This window comes from Oncorhynchus keta, chromosome 20 (genome assembly GCF_023373465.1).
Source record: "Oncorhynchus keta strain PuntledgeMale-10-30-2019 chromosome 20, Oket_V2, whole genome shotgun sequence".
NCBI classification, from domain to species: Eukaryota; Metazoa; Chordata; class Actinopteri; order Salmoniformes; family Salmonidae; genus Oncorhynchus; species Oncorhynchus keta.
In genome coordinates, this window is record NC_068440.1 from 22,516,502 (window position 1) to 22,540,200 (window position 23,699).

At 44.4% G+C, this 23,699-nt stretch overlaps 1 protein-coding gene across 1 annotated transcript in view; it reads right to left on the minus strand.

Annotated features, from left to right (window-relative positions):
- LOC118398981 (uncharacterized) overlaps positions 1-23,699 on the minus strand; it is a 97,545-nt gene that overhangs the window by 55,272 nt on the left and 18,574 nt on the right. The window contains exons 27-28 of the mRNA XM_052472369.1: positions 22,428-23,663; positions 22,169-22,246 (exon numbers count right to left, since the gene is read on the minus strand). Of these exons, the coding sequence (XP_052328329.1) occupies positions 22,169-22,246; positions 22,428-23,663 (1,314 nt within the window). The remainder of the gene's footprint in view (positions 1-22,168; positions 22,247-22,427; positions 23,664-23,699) is intronic.

Here is a 23,699-nt window from a genome sequence, read left to right on the forward strand (position 1 = left end):
TTCAATGTAGTAGAATTTGCAGCACACTTTTGAAGAAGAGAAGCATCTTTTCAGACCCACAGGTGATTGACAACAGCTGATATTAGATAAAAGGACAGGCTGTACCAAAATGAACTAGTGAGAAACAACGCAATTGCGAATTATATGATGCATTCTCAGTATGGATAAGCCTAGTATGTTGACATTTGTTGCTTATAACAAATTAAGGTCATATAAACAATATTGCTAATTATTCATGACAATGGATTCAGATATTGCTCCTACAGCATCCCATTTGTTTATATATTTCCCTTTGTCTTAATTACCCACCCTAACTCGTCAAGTTTGCTAACTAAACACTAAAAGGTCTGAAAATTGTTACTTATCTTATGCTTTACTTTAAATTGGTAATACCTTAAGACCTAAAAAAAGATGCTGCTTAAGAGACTCCATGTGTTAGGCTGGCACATGCGGTAACTGTGTAATGATAGGGCATGGAGAACTGGGGAGGTTAGGGGGGGGTTTACAGGGAGGGTTTTCTGGGTGGGAACGACCAATGGGTGAGTTTCCCTGTGGGTCCTGCTTTTTGTTACACATCCATGGGCTTATCAACACTAAAGATAACAATTATATCATTAATATAACATTTATTTCTGAAAAACAATGGCAACACTAGCTGTTCATGTTCCAGCTGTCGTGACATCCGAGCAATACTTCCGGCGCCGACAGAGATGGCCGCCTCACTTCGCGTTCCTAGGAAACTATGCAGTTTTTACATTTTTTAAAAGTGTTATTTCTTACATTAGAACCCCAGGTCATCTTAGGTTTCATTACATACAGTCAAGAAGAACTACTGAATATAGGATCAGCGTCAACTCACCATCAGTACGACCAAGAATATGATTTTCGCAACGCGGATCCTGTGTTCTGCCTTTCAACCAGGACAACGGAATGGATCCCATGCGGCGACCCAAAAAACGACTCCGAAAAAGAGGGAAACAAGGCGGTCTTCTGGTCAGACTCCAGAGACGGGCACACCGTGCACCACTTCCTAGCATTCTTCTCGCCAATGTCCAGTCTCTTGACAACAAGGTTGATGAAATCTGAGCAAGGGTAGCATTCCAGAGGGACATCAGAGACTGTAAAGTTCTTTGCTTCACGGAAACATGGCTCACTGGAGAGACACTATCGGAGGCGGTGCAGCCAGCGGGTTTCTCCACGCATCGGGACGACAGAAACAAACATCTTTCTGGTAAGAAGAGGGACGGGGGCGTATGCCTTATGGCTAACGAGACATGGTGTGATGGAAGAAACATACAGGAACTCAAATCCTTCTGTTCACCTGATTTAGAATTCCTCACAATCAAATGTCGACCACATTATCTACCAAGAGAATTCTCTTCGATTATAATCAGAGCCGTATATATCCCCCCCCAAGCAGACACATCGATGGCTCTGAACGAACTTTATTTGACTCTTTGCAAACTGGAATCCATTTATCCGGAGGCTGCATTCATTGTAGCTGGGGATTTTAACAAGGCTAATCTGAAAACAAGACTCCCTAAATTTTATCAGCATGTCGATTGCGCAACCAGGGGTGGAAAAACCTTGGATCATTGTTACTCTAACTTCCGCGACGCATATAAGGCCCTGCCCCCCCTCCTTTCGGAAAAGCTGACCACGACTCCATTTTGTTGATCCCTGCCTACAGACAGAAACTAAAAAAAAGAAGCTCCCACGCTGAGGTCTGTCCAACGCTGGTCCGACCAAGCTGACTCCACACTCCAAGACTGCTTCCATCACATGGACTGGGATATGTTTCGTATTGCGTCAGATAACAACATTGACGAATACGCTGATTCGGTGTGCGAGTTCATTAGAACGTGCGTTGAAGATGTCGTTCCCATAGCAGCGATTAAAACATTCCCTAACCAGAAACCGTGGATTGATGGCAGCATTCGCGTGAAACTGAAAGTGCGAACCACTGCTTTTAATCAGGGCAAGGTGACTGGTAACATGACCGAATACAAACAGTGCAGCTATTCCCTCCGCAAGGCTATCAAACAAGCAAAGCGTCAGTATAGAGACAAAGTAGAATCTCAATTCAATGGCTCAGACACAAGAGGTATGTGGCAGGGTCTACAGTCAATCACGGACTACAAGAAGAAAACCAGCCCAGTCACGTACCAGGATGTCTTGCTCCCAGGCAGACTAAATAACTTTTTTGCCCGCTTTGAGGACAATACAGTGCCACTGACACGGCCTGCAACGAAAACATGCGGACTCTCCTTCACTGCAGCCGAGGTGAGTAAGACATTTAAACGTGTTAACCCTCGCAAAGCTGCAGGCCCAGACGGCATCCCCAGCCGCACCCTCAGAGCATGCGCAGACCAGCTGGCCAGTGTGTTTACGGACATATTCAATCAATCCCTTTACCAGTCTGCTGTTCCCACATGCTTCAAGAGGGCCACCATTGTTCCTGTTCCTAAGAAAGTTAAGGTATCTGAGCTAAACGACTACCGCCCCGCCCCGTAGCACTCACTTCCGTCATCATGAAGTGCTTTGAGAGACTAGTCAAGGACCATATCACCTCCACCCTACCTGACACCCTAGACCCACTCCAATTTGCTTACCGCCCAAATAGGTCCACAGACGATGCAATCTCAACCACACTGCACACTGCCCTAACCCATCTGGACAAGAGGAATACCTATGTGAGAATGCTGTTCATCGACTACAGCTCGGCATTCAACACCATAGTACCCTCCAAGCTCGTCATCAAGCTCGAGACCCTGGGTCTCGACCCCGCCCTGTGCAACTGGACTTCCTGACGGGCCGCCCCCAGGTGGTGAGGGTAGGCAACAACATCTCCACCCCGCTGATCCTCAACACCGGGGCCCCACAAGGGTGCGTTCTGAGCCCTCTCCTGTACTCCCTGTTCACCCACGACTGCGTGGCCACGCACGCCTCCAACTCAATCATCAAGTTTGCGGACGACACAACAGTGGTAGGCTTGATTACCAACAACGACGAGACGGCCTACAGGGAGGAGGTGAGGGCCCTCGGAGTGTGGTGTCAGGAAAATAACCTCACACTCAACGTCAACAAAACTAAGGAGATGATTGTGGACTTCAGGAAACAGCATAGGGAACACCCCCCTATCCACATCGATGGAACAGTAGTGGAGAGGGTAGCAAGTTTCAAGTTCCTCAGCATACACATCACAGACAAACTGAATTGGTCCACTCACACAGACAGCATCGTGAAGAAGGCGCAGCAGCGCCTCTTCAACCTCAGGAGGCTGAAGAAATTTGGCTTGTCACCAAAAGCACTCACAAACTTCTACAGATGCACAATCGAGAGCATCCTGGCGGGCTGTATCACCGCCTGGTACGGCACCTGCTCCGCCCACAACCGTAAGGCTCTCCAGAGGGTAGTGAGGTCTGCACAACGTATCACCGGGGGCAAACTACCTGCCCTCCAGGACACCTACACCACCCAATGTTACAGGAAGGCCATAAAGATCATCAAAGACAACAACCACCTGAGCCACTGCCTGTTCACCCCGCTATCATCCAGAAGGCGAGGTCAGTACAGGTGCATCAAAGCTGGGACCGAGAGACTGAAAAACAGCTTTTATCTCAAGGCCACCACTAGCCACTTTAAACAATGCTACCTAATATAATGTTACATACCCTACATTATTCATCTCATATGCATACGTATATACTGTACTCTATATCATCTACTGCATCCTTATGTAATACATGTACCACTAGCCACTTTAACTATGCCACTTTATTTACATACTCATCTCATATGTATATACTGTACTCGATACCATCTACTGTATCTTGCCTATGCTGCTCTGTACCATCACTCATTCATATATCTTTATGTACATATTCTTTATCCCCTTACACTGTGTATAAGACAGTAGTTTTGGAATTGTTAGTTAGATTACTTGTTGGTTATTACTGCATTGTCGGAACTAGAAGCACAAGCATTTCGCTACACTCGCATTAACATCTGCTTACCATGCGTATGTGACAATTTTTTTTTAAATTTGATTTGAGAAACCATATTGATATAGCAATGCTCCAAAAACACACCTGCTCCATTAGGACGCACATAGAAAGCAGAACCATTTGTACAAAATTACTGCTTTTTCATCAGCCCCAAACAAAACTGATTGTGTAATCATAATGATGAATAAGAAGCTCAAAATCACCATATTGGGTTAAGGCGAAGACCAAGAAAGCAGAAACTGACTTTATTACTGTACTGTGTATGCTCCAAATTCATATGATCCTATGTATTTTCATTCTCTGAACAGCATAATGTTATAATTAACTGTATTCCATCTGGATATTGGGACAGACATGAATGCCATTTTGAACATGCGGGACAAAACTAATAAAGCCAATTACAATCCAGGCTCTCCAACATATACCCTCTGATTACAACCTCATTGATTTGGATTATGTGCTCACCAGGCATCAAACAAGTACACTTTCTACTCAAATAGGCTTAAAACATTCTCCTGAATAGATTTTATTCTCTTTAAGGAATACCTAGGATAGGATAAAGTAATCCTTCTCACCCCCCTTAAAAGATTTAGATGCACTATTGTAAAGTGGCTGCTCCACTGGATGTCATAAGGTGAATGCACCAATTTGTAAGTCGCTCTGGATAAGAGCGTCTGCTAAATGACTTAAATGTAATGTAAATGTTATATTATCTACATCTCTATTTTCTCAAACTAAAAAAATAGAAATTCGACATATGAACTTTTCCGATCGCCACACCAATTACAAAATGTCAGAATTTTCTAAAAGAGCCACAGGATTGCGTTTCAACGTTTAAATTTCTACAAAATCCTACATTCTGTGATCAATTTGAAATTGAACTAAATACATTTATACTGATCAATACAAATTCAGACGATGAGCCCCAGATTCATATGGGATGCCACCAAAGGTTTTATAAAAAATAATGCAACTGCATTTGCATCTGGGTTGAATAAAAAAATAATCAGAATTGGAATTCTTAACTGCGTTAGAGCATTCTCAACAAACACTTTTTTCATACCAGGTAGCTATTAGCACACACATTCCTGGGTCGCTCCTCTTTTCAGTTCTCTGCAGCTAGCGACTGGAACGAGTTGCAACAAACACTCAAACTGGACAGTTTTATCCTAATCTCTTCATTCAAACACTCAACCACTCCTTTATTGGGGGTGTCTTGCTAATTGCCTACAATTTCAACCTGTTGTCTATTCCATTTGCACAACAGCATGTGACATTTATTGTCAATCAGTGTTGCTTCCTAAGTGGACAGTTTGATTTCACAGAAGTGTGATTGGCTTGGAGTTACATTGTGTTGTTTAAGTGTTCCCTTTATTTTGTTGAGCAGTGTATATATCAAGTGTCTGTGGGGCCATATTGCACTTCCTAAGGCTTCCAATAGATGTCAACAGTCTTTAGAACCTTGTTTCAGGATTCTACTGTGAAGTGGGAGAGAATGAGAGCTGATTGAGTCATGGGTCTGCCAAAACGCCATGTGCTCAGTCCAGCGCGCGCTAGTGAGAGTTAGCACCGTTCCCTTTCATTTCTAAAGACAAATGAATTCTCCAGTTGAAACATTAGGATGTTTTTATCATAAATCTTCAATAAAGATTGATTATATACATCGTTTGACATGTTTCTACAAACTGTAATATAACTTTTTGACTTTGTCTGGACCTAGTGCCTGCGCATTTGGATTACTGTACTAAAAGGCACAACCAAAAAGGAGGTATTTGGACATAAATGGTGGACTTTATCGAACAAAAAACTAACATTTATTGTGAAACTGGGATTCCTGGGAGTGCATTCTGACGAAGATCAAATGCAAGTGACTATTTATAATGCTATTTCTGACTTTTATTGACTCCGTAACATGGCGGGTATCTTAGGAACCAAGATGGCATAGCAGTTCAGATGTCTTTTGTCCTCGTCTTGTCTTGTCCTGTATATATATATATATATATATATATATATATATATATATATATATATTTACAACTTTTTCACATACATTTTATTTTCCATCAACTCATCTTCAAAACACTCTCCTGCAACCTGCCTCACTAATTTATATTTATAAAAAAGTATTATTTACCTCAAATCTGTAATCCTCCAAGAAGCTAGCCAGAAATTCCAAGAAGCTAGCCAGAAGCTAGCCAGGAGCTAGCCAGAAGCTAGCCCAGACGCTAATCCAGAAGCTAATCAGAAGCTAGTTCAGAAGCTAGTTCGCTTCTTTACTGGCAAATCGTTAGTATTCAGCTAACCACGGTTTGTGGTCATCAGCTATCCTTTAGCTCGAAAATCTATCGCCAGTTTTGTACGGCGCAGCGCAGCGCGGCTCGGAACGGAACATACCGGACCAATTTTTCTCTCCATGTCCCTGGATTTCAACTGCTCTCTGGACATTCATACCCGGATCTCACAGCTAGCTAGCTGCTATCCGTGTGACTATCGGCTTTCGTCGATTCCGGAGCAAACATAAATTATTCCGGAGCTAGCCAGCTCCGTCAATCACTCCTGAGTTCCATCAATCACTCCGGGGCTGCAGTCACCTATCCGGACCCGTTTTACTGCCTACGCGGAGCCCCACCGGGCCTTCACAACTGGACTGCCGACGTTATCTACCCGAAGGAGATCCGGCTGGCTCCTCCGTCGCGACGTTACCTGAACGCCCATCTGCGGCCTGCTAACCGTTAGCTGTCTTACCGGCTGCTATCTGAATAGACAATTAGACAATTTATTTATTTTTATTATTATTATTATTATTATTATTATTATTATTATTATTGTTTTCTTCTAACATCAAGGCGGTGGCCCGTTCCTGTAGGTTCATGCTCTACAACAGGGGTGTCAAACTCATTTCGCATCGTGGGCCACATACGGCCTAGGGAGATGTCAAGTGGGCCGGACCATTAAAATTATACCATACTCTGCTATAAATAACCAAAATATCATGTCTTTCCTTTGTTTTGGTGTAAAGAAGCACAAGAACATTAGGAAAATATTGAAATTTAATGAACTATCCTTTTACAAAACATTTCATGAAACACCTCATATTTCCTTAGACAAATGTGCAATTTACTTTTATCATTCACAAATATGCATTGCAACTGATCCCACTGATTGTACAAAGGCACAAAACTTTAATTGGTACTGAAAAATATAGTAATGCACTTTAAGATTAAATGAGACTTTTAAAGAAAGGAATTTTTAAACCACTTACACATACGCATATAAAATCTAAATGTAATCCCTGCGTACACCTTACAAACTAAGGAGAGTGATTTTAAATGTGTAATGAAGAAAGTGTTCGCCTGTCCTGTAAATCTGTAAACTTCATACATGAAACATACATACACATACAATACATACTGAAAATGTATGGAGTTGTATGAACAGTAGAATTCCATCACACAACTTTTGTTTTGAAGCTGCTGACTAACATTAAAGTGCACATTTTTTAAATCACCACAGTAAGGATTCATCTTCACAGAGCTGTATTCTTTCAATGCAAACAGTATCTAAGGCAGCATTTTAAAGGTGTTAGTCTAGTCTGGACTTGTATTTGTACCTGAAACTTGGCATCTTTTGGCCTGTACAAGTGCATCAACACCAGGTGTCATGTCCTGACTAGCTGTCACTTTCAGAATGTCATTTAAGTGCTTGTTTGTGAGCCTTGAACGCATTTTTGTTTTATTGATATTCATCACTGAGAAAATTTGTTCACAAAGGTAGGTTGTCCCAAACATGCACAAAATTTTAGCAGCCAGGGCTGTTAATTTGGGGTACCCTGGTAGTAGATACTGATAAAATCAGGGCAGGGTTGCCATTTGCCAGTTGCATCTCCCACAAAGTCAGCTTCAACTTAAATGCATGTATGTTGTCAGAAAACTGTGTGACAACTTTTTGCGGCCTTGCAACATTTTGTTCAGATTGTTCAAGTGTTCAGTAATATCAACCAAGAATGCAAGGTCCCGTAGCCATTCCTGAGATTGTAATTCCAACACCGGTTTTCCTTTTTCTCCATGAACTGTCCGATTTCCTCTCGTAGATCAAAGAAATGCCTCAGCACAGCGCCTCGGCTTAACCATCTCACTTCAGTGTGGTATGGCAGGCTGTGGGTAATGTTGCTGTCGCTGAGAAGTTTGTCAAACTGACGATGGTTCAGACCTCTGGACCGGATGAAATTTACAGTGCGAACAACCACCTCCATGACGTGGTCCATTTTCAGCGACTTGCAACACAATGCCTCCTGGTGCAAAATACAGTGAAATGTCCAGAAACGATCTCCTCCATTAAGGGCTTGTACTTTGTCTTTGAACTTTGTCGCGACACCTGCTTTCTTTCCGACCATGGATGGCGCGCCGTCTGTAGCCAGGCTGACAGCGCGGGACCAGTCCACTCCAACTCTGTCCAATGCAGCAAGGACAGAGCCGAAAATGTCCTCGGCTGTTGTGGTGTCCATCATTGGCACCAACTCAAGAAACTCTTCAGTAACAGTCAATGTCTCATCAACTCCTCGAATAAATATGGCCAGTTGGGCCACGTCTGTGATGTCAGTGCTCTCGTCAATTGCCACGGAAAATGCAATAAATGACTTGACTCTCTGTTTCAATTGACTGTCTAAATCTGCCGATAGTTCCGAAATCCTCTCTGCTATAGTATTCCTCGTCATGCTAATATTGGCAAAAGCTTGTCGCTTCTCGGGACATACAAGTTCAGCCGCCAACATCATGCATCGTTTAACAAAGTCACCGTCGGAATACGGCTTCGATGCTAATGCTATTTCGCTAGCAATTAGGTAGCTGGCTTTTACCGCTGCTTCACTGACTTCTCGGCTCTGGATGAAAGTTGACTGCTGTTTCCTCAGACCCGCCAGCAATTCGTTAATCTTATCTCTTCTCAGTTGTCCTTGCAAGCCGTCATATTTTTCGCTGTGATGAGTCTCGTAGTGGCGTCGAATATTATATTCCTTCAATACCGAAACTTGTTGCAAACACACCAAGCACAAAGGTTTTCCGTGCATCTCTGTAAATAAATAGGACGTGGTCCATTTTTCTTTGAAAATTCTACACTCCTTATCTACTTTTCTCCGTTTGGATAACGACATTTTGGCTAATGAGGGTGTAGTGGAGAGGTAGAGACATTAACAATCTTAACAACGTCGTAACAAGCAGCAGATGGCGCATTGATACCGTCTGCTGTTTTCAGTCTGTCTCAGTGATGCGGCTTGTCTTAAAAAAAAAAAAAAAAATTAATTCCATGTCTTTTATGCATTTTTTCCACTTTCAAATTATCCTGCGGGCCTGATCGAACCTCCTTGGGGCCGGTTCCGGCCCGCGGGCCGTATGTTTGACACCCCTGCTCTACAACATCCGCAGAGTACGACCCTGCCTCACACAGGAAGCGGCGCAGGTCCTAATCCAGGCACTTGTCATCTCCCGTCTGGATTACTGCAACTCGCTGTTGGCTGGGCTCCCTGCCTGTGCCATTAAACCCCTACAACTCATCCAGAACGCCGCAGCCCGTCTGGTGTTCAACCTTCCCAAGTTCTCTCACGTCACCCCGCTCCTCCGCTCTCTCCACTGGCTTCCAGTTGAAGCTCGCATCCGCTACAAGACCATGGTGCTTGCCTATTGTAAAGTGACTGTTCCACTGGATGTCATAAGGTGAATGCACCAATTTGTAAGTCGCTCTGGATAAGAGCGTCTGCTAAATGACTTAAATGTAAATGTAATGTAAATGTTCTTGGGCCTCTATAACTATATCTATTGTTTTTATTTTTGTTGTTGTTGTGTGATTTGGATTAATCCCCTCTACCACACGGAACCCCACTAATCTACTGACGGAACGCAAGAGGTGGCTAAAAACAGACCATCCTATGCTAGCTTGCTACCGATGGCCTGGCTAGCTGTCTAAATCGCAGTGACCCCCAACCAACCTCTCCACTCACTGGACCCTTTTGATCACTCGACTAAGCATGCCTCTCCTTAATGTCAATATGTCTTGTCCATTGCTGTTCTGGTTAGTGTTTATTGTCTTATTTCACTGTAGAGCCTCTAGTCCTGCTCACTATACCTTATCCAACCCATTAGTTCCACCACCCACACATGCAATGACATCTCCTGGTTTCAATTATGTTTCTAGAGACAATATCTCTCTCTTCATCACTCAATACCTATGTTTACCTCCACTGTATTCACATCCTACCATACCTTTGTCTGTACATTATACCTTGATGCTATTTTATCGCCCCCAGAAACCTCCTTTTACTCTCTGTTCCAGACGTTCTCGACGACCAATTCTTATTGCTTTTAGCCGCACCCTTATTCTACTCCTCCTATGTTCCTCTGGCGATGTAGAGGCGAATCCAGGCCCTACAGTGCCTAGCTCCACTCCTATCCCCCAGGCGCTCTCTTTTGACGACTTCTGTAACCGTAATAGCCTTGGTTTCATGTATGTTAACATTAGAAGCCTCCTCCGTAATTTTGTTCTATTCACTGCTTTAGCACACTCTGCCAACCCGGATGTTCGAGCTGTGTCTGAATCCTGGCTTAGGAAGACCACCAAAAATTCAGAAATTTGAATTCCAAACTACAACATTTTCAGACAAAATAGAACTGCCAAAGGGGACGGTGTTGCAATCTACTGCAAAGATAGCCTGCAGAGTTCTGTCCTACTATCCAGGTCTGTACCCAAACAATTTGAACTTCTACTTTTAAAAATCTACCTCTCTAAAAACAAGTCTCTCACCGTTGCCGCCTGCTATAGACCACCCTCTGCCCCTAGCTGTGCTCTGGACACCATATGTGAACTGATTGCCCCCCATCTATCTTCAGAGCTTGTGCTGCTAGGCGACCTAAACTGGAACATGCTTAACACCCCAGCCATCCTACAATCTAAACTTGATGCCCTCAATCTCAAACAAATTATCAATGAGCCTACCAGGTACCTCCCCAAAGCCTTAAACACGGGCACCCTCATAGATATCATCCTAACCAACTTCCCCTCTAAATACACCTCTGCTGTCTTCAACCAAGATCTCAGCGATCACTGCCTCATTGCCTGCATCCGTAATGGGTGAGCGGTCAAACGACCTCCACTCATCACTGTAAAACGCTCCCTGAAACACTTCAGCGAGCAGGCCTTTCTAATCGACCTGGCCGGGGTATCCTGGAAGGATATTGATCTCATCAAGTCAGTAGAGGATGCCTGGATATTTTTTTTTAAATGCCTTCCTAACAATCTTAAATAAACATGCCCCATTCAAGAAATTTAGAACAAGGAACAGATATAGCCCTTGGTTCTCCCCAGACCTGACTGCCCTTAACCAACACAAAAACATCCTATGGCGTTCTGCATTAGCATCGAACAGCCCCCGTGATATGCAGCTGTTCAGGGAAGCTAGAAACCGTTATACACAGGCAGTTAGAAAAGCCAAGGCTAGCCTTTTCAACCAGAAATTTGCTTCCTGCAACACTAACTCAAAAAAGCTCTGGGACACTGTAAAGTCCACAGAGAATAAGAACACCTCCTCCCAGCTGCCCACTGCACTGAAGATAGGCAACACTGTCACCACTGATAAATCCACCATAATTGAGAATTTCAATAAGCATTTTTCTATGGCTGGCCATGCTTTCCACCTGGCTACTCCTACCCCGGTCAACAGCACTGCACCCCCAACAGCAACTCGCCCAAGCCTTCCCCATTTCTCCTTCTCTCAAATCCATTCAGCTGATGTTCTGAAAGAGCTGCAAAATCTGGACCTCTACAAATCAGCCGGGCTAGACAATCTGGACCCTTTCTTTCTAAAAATTATCTGCCGAAATTGTTGCCACCCCTATTACTAGCCTGTTCAACTTCTCTTTCGTGTCGTCTGAGATTCCCAAAGATTGGAAAGCAGCTGCGGTCATCCCCCTCTTCAAAGTGGGAGACACTCTTGACCCAAGCTGCTACAGACCTATATCTATCCTACCATGCCTTTCTAAGGTCTTCGAAAGCCAAGTCAACAAACAGATCACCGACCATTTCGAATCTCACCATACCTTCTCTGCTATGCAATCTGGTTTCAGAGCTGGTCATGGGTGCACCTCAGCCACGCTCAAGGTCCTAAACGATATCTTAACCGCCATCGATAAGAAACATTACTGTGCAGCCGTATTCATTGATCTGGCCAAGGATTTCGACTCTGTCAATCACCACATCCTCATCGGCAGACTCGACAGCCTTGGTTTCTCAAATGATTGCCTCGCCTGGTTCACCAACTACTTCTCTGATAGAGTTCAGTGTGTCAAATCGGAGGGTCTGCTGTCCGGACCTCTGGCAGTCTCTATGGGGGTGCCACAGGGTTCAATTCTTGGACCGACTCTCTTCTCTGTATACATCAATGAGGTCGCTCTTGCTGCTGGTGAGTCTCTGATCCACCTCTACGCAGACGACACCATTCTGTATACTTCCGGCCCTTCTTTGGACACTGTGTTAACAACCCTCCAGGCAAGCTTCAATGCCATACAACTCTCCTTCCGTGGCCTCCAATTGCTCTTAAATACAAGTAAAACTAAATGCATGCTCTTCAACCGATCGCTACCTGCACCTACCCGCCTGTCCAACATCACTACTCTGGACGGCTCTGACTTAGAAAACGTGGACAACTACAAATACTTAGGTGTCTGGTTAGACTGTAAACTCTCCTTCCAGACCCATATCAAACATCTCCAATCCAAAGTTAAATCTAGAATTGGCTTCCTATTTCGCAACAAAGCATCCTTCACTCATGCTGCCAAACATACCCGTGTAAAACTGACCATCCTAACAATCCTCGACTTTGGCGATGTCATTTACAAAATAGCCTCCAATACCCTACTCAACAAATTGGATGCAGTCTATCACAGTGCAATCCGTTTTGTCACCAAAGCCCCATATACTACCCACCATTGCGACATGTACGCTCTCGTTGGCTGGCCCTCGCTTCATACTCGTCGCCAAACCCACTGGCTCCATGTCATCTACAAGAACCTGCTAGGTAAAGTCCCCCCTTATCTCAGCTCGCTGGTCACCATAGCATCTCCCACCTGTAGTACACGCTCCAGCAGGTATATCTCTCTAGTCACCCCCAAAACCAATTCTTTCCTTGGCCGCCTCTCCTTCCAGTTCTCTGCTGCCAATGACTGGAACGAACTACGAAAATCTCTGAAACTGGAAACACTTATCTTCCTCACTAGCTTTAAGCACCAACTGTCAGAGCAGCTCACAGATTACTGCACCTGTACATAGCCCACCTATAATTTAGCCCAAACAACTACCTCTTTCCCAACTGTATTTAATTTATTTATTTTGCTCCTTTGCACCCCATTATTTTTATTTCTACTTTGCACATTCTTCCATTGCAAAACTATCATTCCAGTGTTTTACTTGCTATATTGTATTAACTTTGCCACCGTGGCCTTTTTTGCCTTTACCTCCCTTCTCACCTCATTTGCTCACATTGTATATAGACGTGTTTATACTGTATTATTGACTGTATGTTTGTTTTACCCCATGTGTAACTCTGTGCCGTTGTATCTGTCAAACTGCTTTGCTTTATCTTGGCCAGGTCGCAATTGTAAATGAGAACTTGTTCTCAACTTGCCTACCTGGTTAAATAAAGGTGAAATAAATAAATAAAATAAATAAAATTGCTTGTTTTGGTGTCAGAGCGCTGTACTCAGATTATTCCATGGTGTGCTTTTTCCGTAAAGCCTTTTTGAAATCTGACACAGCAGTTGCATTAAGGAGAAGTATATCTTTAATTCCATGCATAACAGTTGTATTTTCATCAACATTTTTTATTAGTATTTCTGTAAATTGACGTAGCTCTCTGCACTTTCACCAGATGTTTTGGAGGAAAAACATAACGCGCCAATGTAAACAGAGATTTTTGGATATAAATATGAACTTTATCGAACAAAACATACATGTATTGTGTAACATGAAGTCCTATGAGTGCCATCTGATGAAGATCAAAGGTTAATGATTAATTCTCTCTCTATTTCTGCTTTTTGTGACTTTTTGTGTCTGGAAAAATGGCTGTGTTTATTTGTGACTCGGTACTGACCTAACATAATCGCATGGTATGCTTTTGTCGTAAAGCCTTTTTGAAATCGGACACTGGGGTGGGATTAACAACAAGCGTATCTTTAAAATGGTGTATAATACATGCATGTTTGAGGAATTTTAATTATGAGATTTCTTTTCGAATTTGGCACCCTGTACTTTCACTGGATGTAGGTCAGGTGGGACGTTAGTATCCCACGTACCCTAGAGAGGTTAACAATGATAGCGCCTTGAATATCTCAATTAATTAGAGACAATTACATCTAATTTAAATCAGAGACTATCAAAAATGTTAGCTCTTAGATGGCAATTACTTCACTCTCTTCCAATTCACCTGCGGATACAGTTACTATTCAAAGTGATAAAGTTAGAATTAAATCGACAGCGATAATGAATGGTACTAGCGAAGGAGCAATTGAGGCCTGGACAAATACACTTGACTTTGTAAAGAAATAATCTCAGCGAAAGCCCAACTCATACCAATAAACAACCTATAAAGCCCAACACATACATACAAATCATATACAGTGCCTTCAGAAAGTATTCACACGCCTCGACTTTGTCCACATTGTAGTGTCACAGCCTGAAATTAAAATGTGTTAAATTGAGATGTTTTTGTCACTGGCCTACACACAATAATACCCCATAATGTCCAAGTGGAATTATGTTTTGGGAAAAAATTTTAATTAATAAAAAACTGAAAAGCTGAAATGTACTGAGTCAAGAATTATTCAACCTCTTTGTTAAGCCTAAATAAAAAAGTCACAGTTGTTAATCAAGTTACACGGACTCACTGTGTGCAATAGTGTTTAACATGATTTTGTACACAAACATGATCTCTGTACCCCACGCAATTATCTATCTGCAAGGTCCCGCAGTTGAGCAGTGAATTTCGAACACAATCACAAAGACCAGGGAGGTTTTCCAATGGATGCCAGGAGAATGCTACCTGCCCTAAAGCATAGTGCCAACTGTAAAGTTTGGTGGAGGAGGAATAATGGGTCGGGAAGGCCCCTTAGTGCCAGTGAAGTGAAATCTAAACGCTACAGCATACAATGACATTCTAGACGATTCTGTGCTTCCAACTTTGTGGCAACAGTTTGAGGAAGGCCCTTTCCTGTTTCAGCATGACAATGCCCACGTGCACAAGTCGAGGTTCATACATAAATGGTTTGTCGAGAACGGTGTGGAAGAACTTGACTGGCCTGCACAGAGCGCTGACCACAACCCCATCGAACACATTTGGGATGAATTGGAACGCTGACCACGAGCCAAGCCTAAATGGGTGGTGGTTGGACAGAGACATTTTGGATGGGGTTGGGGGAATGGGATGAGAGGTTGTGGGTGGAGGTTCACTCACTTTAATTTATTTTCCTTTACATACTACATTTTATATAATTTTTTATACTCTGTAATATGATCACAATGATCAATACTTTGTATTCATGTACCTTTTCTGTTTGTTATGTTTGTTACTTTTGAGTGGAAGCCCACAGGTGAATATAAACTAAATCTGAAATTATATGATTTTCTATATTGTACCTGTAATCCACCACAATATATATTTTCAAGATCCCCCAAAAAGTGATCACAAAACCCCCCACGCCATGTCAAGATTATTTCTGCCCTAGACTAGGAGTATCTCTATACACTCAGAACATTTGTGCAGTTTTCATACAGGTTAATATAAAAACATTCATCCACACAATATCAATTGCATACATCACATTCAGACACTACAATGCTTTTGACCTGACAACGTTCTGTATTTGATTGCCTTGTTAGATTACAGATATGATCCCAATAACACTATGCCAATAAAGTATCTAAAAGAGACAACACACAGGTTGCATCAGGCAGAGTCAAACTAAGGTGATCCCTGGTTAAGGTCTGTAACTCTGCATGTTGACATCATCCTTCCCATCTTCTCATCTCTGTTTTCTTATGTTTCGCTCTTCTTTCGTCAGGATCTCTTCATCTGCTCAGGTCGGAAGAGGACTTCATGTGAGTAGATCCTTCACTGACGTCAACATTACCACTGCTTCTTCTACCCATTTCAGCAGGATATTCCTCTAGTCTGCTGTAGCCTCGGAAACCCAGGCTCCTAACAGTTTTTGAGTGCCTGGGGAAGTAACTCCTGAGAGAAAATAGTCTACAAGGTGGCATTTGTTAAAGTCTAGATGGAAACTGGTGAATGGTTGAGCCTATTAACATGAGAAGGGTCACAGCTGAGGTTAAGAAAAGGGAAGACCTCAACAAAGGTAAGTTCAATTAGATAGTTGAAAAATGTATCAAAACTGTCAGGATAGCCAAACTGAAGAGGGAATTTTGGCTTTCCTTTGACCCTTGGTTATATTTTGCACAGGCTTACACAAAACAGGCTTACACAAACACGCATGCACGACTCCAACACCATCATTAAGTTTGCAGACGACAACAGTGGCAGGCCTGATCACCGACAACAATGACACAGCCTATAGGGAAGGGGTCAGAGACATGGCCGGGTGGTGCCAGAATAACAGCCTATCCCTCAACGTAACCAAGACTAAGGAGATGATTGTGGACTACAGGAAAAGGAGGACCGAGTACGCCCCCAATCTCATCGACGGGGCTGTAGTGGAGCAGGTTGAGAGCTTCCTTGTTGTCCACATCAACAACAAACTAGAATGGTCCAAACACACCAAGACAGTCGTGAAGAGGGCACGACAAAGCCTATTCCCCGTCAGGAAACTAAAAAGATTTGGCATGGGTCCTGAGATCCTCAAATAGGTTCTACAGCTGCAACATCGAGAGCATCCTGTCTGGTTGCATCACTGCCTGGTACGGCAATTGCTCGGCCTCTGACCGCAAGGCACTAGAGGGTAGTGCGTACGGCCCAGTACATCACTGGGGCTAAGCTGCCTGCCATCCAGGACCTCTACACCAGGCGGTGTCAGAGGAAGGCCCAAAAACTAGTCAAAGACCCCAGCCACCCCAGTCAGACTTCTCTCTACTACCGCATGGCAAGCGGTACTGGAGTGCCAAGTCTAGGACAAAAAGGCTTCAACAGTTTTTACCCCCAAGCCATGAGACTCCTGAACAGGTAATCAAATGGCTACCCGGACTATTTGCATTGTGTCCCCCCCCAACCCCCCTTTTTACACTGCTGCTACTCTCTGTTTATCATATATGCAGTCACTTTAACTATACATTCATGTACATACTACCTCAATCAGCCTGACTAACCTGTGTCTGTATGTAGCCTCGCTACTGTATATAGCCTGTGTTTTTACTGTTATTTTATTTCTCTACCTACCCATTGTTCACCAAATACCTCACCTAGTACCGAAGCTATCCCTGAGGCCCACCTCCCGGCCTACTCAGCTGTTCACCCGGACCCCAATCATACACGGCTAGAGCCCAATACTCCACCGGATCCTTGCTGTAAGCTCTGGAACTTGGCACCGGATCACCGCTGCTACCGAGTGGCTAACGCCCCTGCCACGAAGCTAGCACCAGTTAGCCGTGAGCCAGGCGCACCTCCCGGCTAGCAAACTAATTCTACAATACCTGCTTCGCCATCTGGTTTGGATCCTCTGTCGACACGGCGCCCCGCCGCACCACCACGACGACGAATACTCCATCCACTGTGCCTTCAACCGGCCTCCGTCGGAGCGGATACTCCTACTAGCCCCAGAATACTAACTTTAAACGCTGTGTTGCCCGCATGCTAGCATAGAGGCGGCTTCCCTGTTCAATCTACTGCTGCCCCCTGGACACTATGATCACTTGGCTACATAGCTGATGCCTGCTGGACTGTCCATTAATCACGATACTCCATTCTGTTTATTAAAAAAAAAAAAAACATTGGCCCTGGCCGCGAACTCAGGCTCTGTGTGTAGTTAACCCGACCCTCTCTGCCCAGTCATCAACATTTGACCTGCTGTTGTTGTGTTAGCTGATTAGCTGTTGTTGTCTCACCTGTTGTTTTAGCTAGCTCTCCCAATCAACACCTGCGATTACTTTATGCCTCGCTGTAGGCCTCTCTCAAATGTCAATATGCCTTGTATACGGTTGTTCAGGTTAGTTATCATTGTTTTAGTTTACAATGGAGCCCCTAGTTCCACTCTTCATACCTCTGATACCTCCTTTGTCCCACCTCCCACACATGCGGTGACCTCACCCATTATAACCAGCATGTCCAGAGATACAACCTCTCTTATCATCACCCGGTGCCTGGGCTTACCCCCGCTGTACCCGCACCCCACCGTACCCGTCTGCACATTATGCCTTGAATCTTTTCTACCCCGCCCAGAAATCTGCTCCTTTTATTCTTTGTCCCCAATGCTCTAAGCGACCAGTTTTGAAAACCTTTAGCAGCACCCTCATCCTACTCCTCCTCTGTTCCTCAGGTGATGTGGAGGTAAACCCAGGCCCTGCATGTCCTCAGACACCCTCATTTGTTGACTTCTGTGATCAAAAAAGCCTTGGTTTCATGCATGTCAACATCAGAAGCCTCCTCCCTAAGTTTGTTTTACTCACTGCTTTAGCACACTCTGCCAACTCTGATGTCCTTGCCGTGTCTGAATCCTGGCTTACAATCTAAGCTAGATGCCCTCAATCTCACACAAATCATCAAGGAACCCACCAGGTACAACCCTAAACATGGGCACCCTCATAGACATTATACTGACCAACTTGCCCTCCAAATATACCTCCTCTGTCTTCAATCAGGATCTCAGCGATCATTGCCTCATTGCCTGTATCCACTACGGATCTGGGGTCAAACGACCACCCCTCATCACTGTCAAATGCTCCCTAGAATACTTCTGCGAGCAGGCCTTTCTAATTCACCTGGCCCGGGTATCCTGGAAGGATATTGACCTCATCCCGTCAGTTGAGGATGACTGGTCATTCTTTAAAAGTAACTTCCTCACCATCTTAGATAAGCATGCCCCGTTCAAAAAAATGCCGAACTAAGAACCGATATAGCCCTTGGTTCACTCCAGACCTGCCTGCCCTCGACCAGCACATAAACATCCTGTGGCGGACTGCAATAGCATCGAATAGTCCCCGCGATATGCAACTGTTCAGGGAAGTCAGGAACCAATACACGCAGTCAGTCAGGAAAGCAAAAGGCTAGCCTTTTCAAGCAGAAATTTGCATCCTGTAGCTCTAACTCCCAAAAGTTCTGGGACACTGTAAAGTCCATGGAGAACAAGAGCACCTCCTCTCAGCTGCCCACTGCACTGAGGCTAGGTAACATGGTCACCACCGATAAATCCATGATAATCGAAAACTTCAAGCATTTCTCAACGGCTGGCCATGCCTTCCTCCTGGCTACTCCAAACTTGGTGACCAGCTCCGCCCCGCCCGCAGCTACTCGCCCAAGCCTCCCCAGCTTCTCCTTTACCCAAATCCAGATAGCAGATGTTCTGAAAGAGCTGCAAAACCTGGACCCATACAAATCAGCTGGGCTTGACAATCTGGACCCTCTATCCGCCGCCATTGTCGCAACCCCATATTACCAGCCTGTTCAACCTCTCTTTCGTACCGTCTGAGATCCCTAAGGATTGGAAAGCTGCTGCGGTCATCCCCCTCTTCAAAGGGGGAGACACCCTGGACCCAAACTGTTACAGACCTATATCCATCCTGCCCTGCCTATCTAAAGGTCTTCGAAATCCAAGTTAATAAACAAATCACTGACCATCTCAAATACCACCGCACCTTCTCCTCTGTGCAATCCGGTTTCCGAGCTGGTCACGGGTGCACCTCAGCAACGCTCAAGGTACTAAACAATATCATAACCGCAATTGATAAAAGACCGTACTGTGCAGCAGTCTTCATCGACCTAGCCAAGGCTTTCGACTCTGTCAAGCACCATATTCTTATCGGCAGACTCAGTAGCCTCGGTTTTTCTAATGACTGCCTTGCCTGGTTCACAAACTACTTTTCAGATAGAGTTCAGTGTGTCAAATCGGAGGGCATGTTGTCCGGTCCTCTGGCAGTCTCTATGGGGGTACCACAGGGTTCAATTCTCGGGCCGACTATTTTCTCTGTATATATCAATGATGTTTCTTTTGCTGCGGGCGATTACCTGATCCACCTCTACGCAGACAACACCATTCTGTATACTTCTGGCCCTTCCTTGGACAGTGTGTGCCATCTAACTTCCAGACGAGCTTCAATGCCATACAACATTCCTTCCGTGGCCTCCAACTGCTCTTAAACGCTAGTAAAACCAAATGCATGCTTTTCAACCGTTCGCTGCCCACACCCGCCCGCCCGACTAGCATCACCACCCTGGACGGTTCCGACTTAGAATATGTGGACATCTATAAATACCTAGGTGTCTGGCTAGACTGTAAACTCTCCTTCCAGACTCATTAAAAATCTCCAATCCATAATCCAATCGGCTTTCTATTTCGCAAAAAGCCTCCTTCACTCACGCCGCCAAACTTACCCTAGTAAAACTGACTATCCTACCGATCCTCAACTTCGACGATGTAATCTAGAAAATAGCTTCCAATACTCTACTCAGCAAACTATATGCAGTTTATCATAGTAACACAACGAATGGCACTAAAACACCTTATACCACCCACCACTGCGACCTGTATGCTCTAGTCGGCTGGCCCTCGCTACATATTCGTCGCCAGACCCACTGGCTCCAGGTCATCTATAAATCCATGCGAGGTAAAACTCCACCTTATCCCAGTTCACTGGTCACGATAACACCCAAAGCAAACACCTCATTCGGCCGCCTTTCCTTCCAGTTCTCTGCTGCCTGTGACTGGAACGAATTGCAAAAAAAAAAAAAATGACTGAAGTTAGACTTTTATTTCCCTCACCAACTTTAACATCTGCTATCTGAGCAGCTAACCGATTGCTGCAGCTGTACATAGTCCATCGGTAAATAGCCCACCCAATTTATCTACCTCATTCCCATACGGTTTCTATTTATTTACTTTTCTGCTCTTTTGCACACCAGTATCTCTACCTGCACATGATCATCTGATCATTTATCACTCCAGTGTTAATCTGCCAAATTGTAATTATTCGCTCCTATGGCCTATTTATTGCCTACCTCCTCATGCTTTTTGCACACAATGTATATAGACTTTTTTCCCCTAGCGTTATTGACTTGTTTATTGTTTACTCCATGTGTAACTCTGTTGTTGTCTGTTCACACTGCTATACTTTATCTTGGCCAGGTCGCAGTTGCAAATGAGAACTTGTTCTCAACTAGCCTACCTGGTTAAATAAAAGGTTTAATAAAAAAAAGAGCTGCTGAATAAAATTGTCATCCTAAAGGTCTGAGTATTCTTTGAGTCTGCCTGCCCTTCACAAGTGATGTGTTGCCACTATCAAATCAATCAACTATTTTGCATGTTTTTTATTTTGGGAAGACTTGCCACGTCAGACTAAAGGCTTAAATGCTTCCCATCCGAACCAGGTCGGAACAGTTTGTGCATATATTACCACATGTTGTGACGTAGTCGGTTAGCCGTAAGGATTCTTCAATTAAAGTGTTTGTTCATGAACACTTTTCACTTGATAGATACTACACCAAACATCTTAGTTAGATGTAAAATTCACACGACTAAGATCATCGGACCTTCACATATCAGCAAACTCCATCCCATTCACAATAGTAAACAGGCAGTGTCTTCGCGCCTACACTAAGTGTGGTATTCATACTTGAGATCACCACACATTTTCACACAAGTCTCCATTGACCTCATTCTCAAACCTATTTTTATTTTTTTATTTTTTAATCTCAGATAGCTCTATCAGTGACAATGAGCCCCAAACCCAGGTTGATCTGCTAACTGATTGGTGTGGGTGAGAGGCCACCAGATAATTTGCTCTCTGGCTAGTTCACCACAACACTCAGTCTGATAGTGTGTCATTGCTCATTATCTCTTCATTGGATAGGACTGACTTGGATTTTGCTCATCTCAATCAGCCCTGCTAGGTGAAATAATAAATCTGTTCAGCTAAACAATAACGTGTCCGAATACATTAACACACACTGCAGAGATACTGACCAATCACAGCCTCTCGGTTCTGCCTCTTCAGGAAATCCCACAGATTAGTGGTTGGAGGGGAGATGGGGGGAGGAGTCACTAGAAGATAAAGAGAGTCAACAATGCTGACTATGCCACTTACCTCGCACTCATTGCGAGTATGCACAAACACACACAGCTAATTGTAACAGAGAACAAGGATCCAAATAAACACTCAAAACAACCGACTACGCCACACACACACACTCGCATGTACCACAAACTCAAAACATGAACACACCTTTAGTTTTTTCTTTCACAGTCTGAGTATTGGTCTTCTTTTCAGGTGTTTTACAAGTCTCTGGCTTTTTTTTGGTTTCTCTATTGCTGGCTCTACTGGCCACTATACTAACAGCTCTACAGGTCTCTCTCTCAGTCTCCTTAACAGTCTCTGTACTGGTCATTTTCCCAGTGTCTTTGCTGGTCTCATGGACTGTCATGTTTCTAGTCTTACTACCTAACTTTTTGACAGTCTCTGTACTGGTCTCTTTTTTGCCAGTCTCCATCTCCTTGATTATCTTTTCCGCCTCCTTATCTTTCCCTCTGCTCCTGCTGTCCTTTCTGGTCTCTTGACTGGCTTTTGTTATCGTCTCTCTGCCAGCGTCTGTACTGGTCTCTCTGCCAGCGTCTGTACTGGTCTCTCTGCCAGCGTCTGTACTGGTCTCTCTGCCAGCGTCTGTACTGGTCTCTCTGCCAGCGTCTGTACTGCCAGCGTCTGTACTGCCAGCCTCTGTACTGCCAGCCTCTGTACTGCCAGCCTCTGTACTGCCAGCCTCTGTACTGCCAGCCTCTGTACTGCCAGCCTCTTTACTGGTCTCTCTGCCAGCCTCTTTACTGGTCTCTCTGCCAGCCTCTTTACTGGTCTCTCTGCCAGCCTCTTTACTGGTCTCTCTGCCAGCCTCTTTACTGGTCTCTCTGCCAGCCTCTTTACTGGCCTCTCTGCCAGCCTCTTTACTGGCCTCTCTGCCAGCCTCTTTACTGGCCTCTCTGCCAGCCTCTTTACTGGCCTCTCTGCCAGCCTCTTTACTGGCCTCTCTGCCAGCCTCTTTACTGGCCTCTCTGCCAGCCTCTTTACTGGCCTCTCTGCCAGCCTCTTTACTGGCCTCTCTGCCAGCCTCTTTACTGGTCTCTCTGCCAGCCTCTTTACTGGTCTCTCTGCCAGCCTCTTTACTGGTCTCTCTGCCAGCCTCTTTACTGGTCTCTCTGCCAGCCTCTTTACTGGTCTCTCTGCCAGCCTCTTTACTGGTCTCTCTGCCAGTGTCTTTACTGGGGTCACTGCAGGTTTCTTTGCCAATGCGTTTATCCACTTCCACCCCAGTCTCCTGGGTCATTTGAATGGTTTCTGGGGTGGCCTCTCTGTCCATCTCGGTCTCATTGTCTTTGTCAGTCTCTTTCCTGGTCGGTTTCTCCTCTCCTACAGATGTAGGGGCAGGTTCTGGGGTAGTCTGGCTCTGGTCTCTGATCGAACTGGAGGGAACTAAGAAACAGCAACATCATCGCCACCTTCATCACT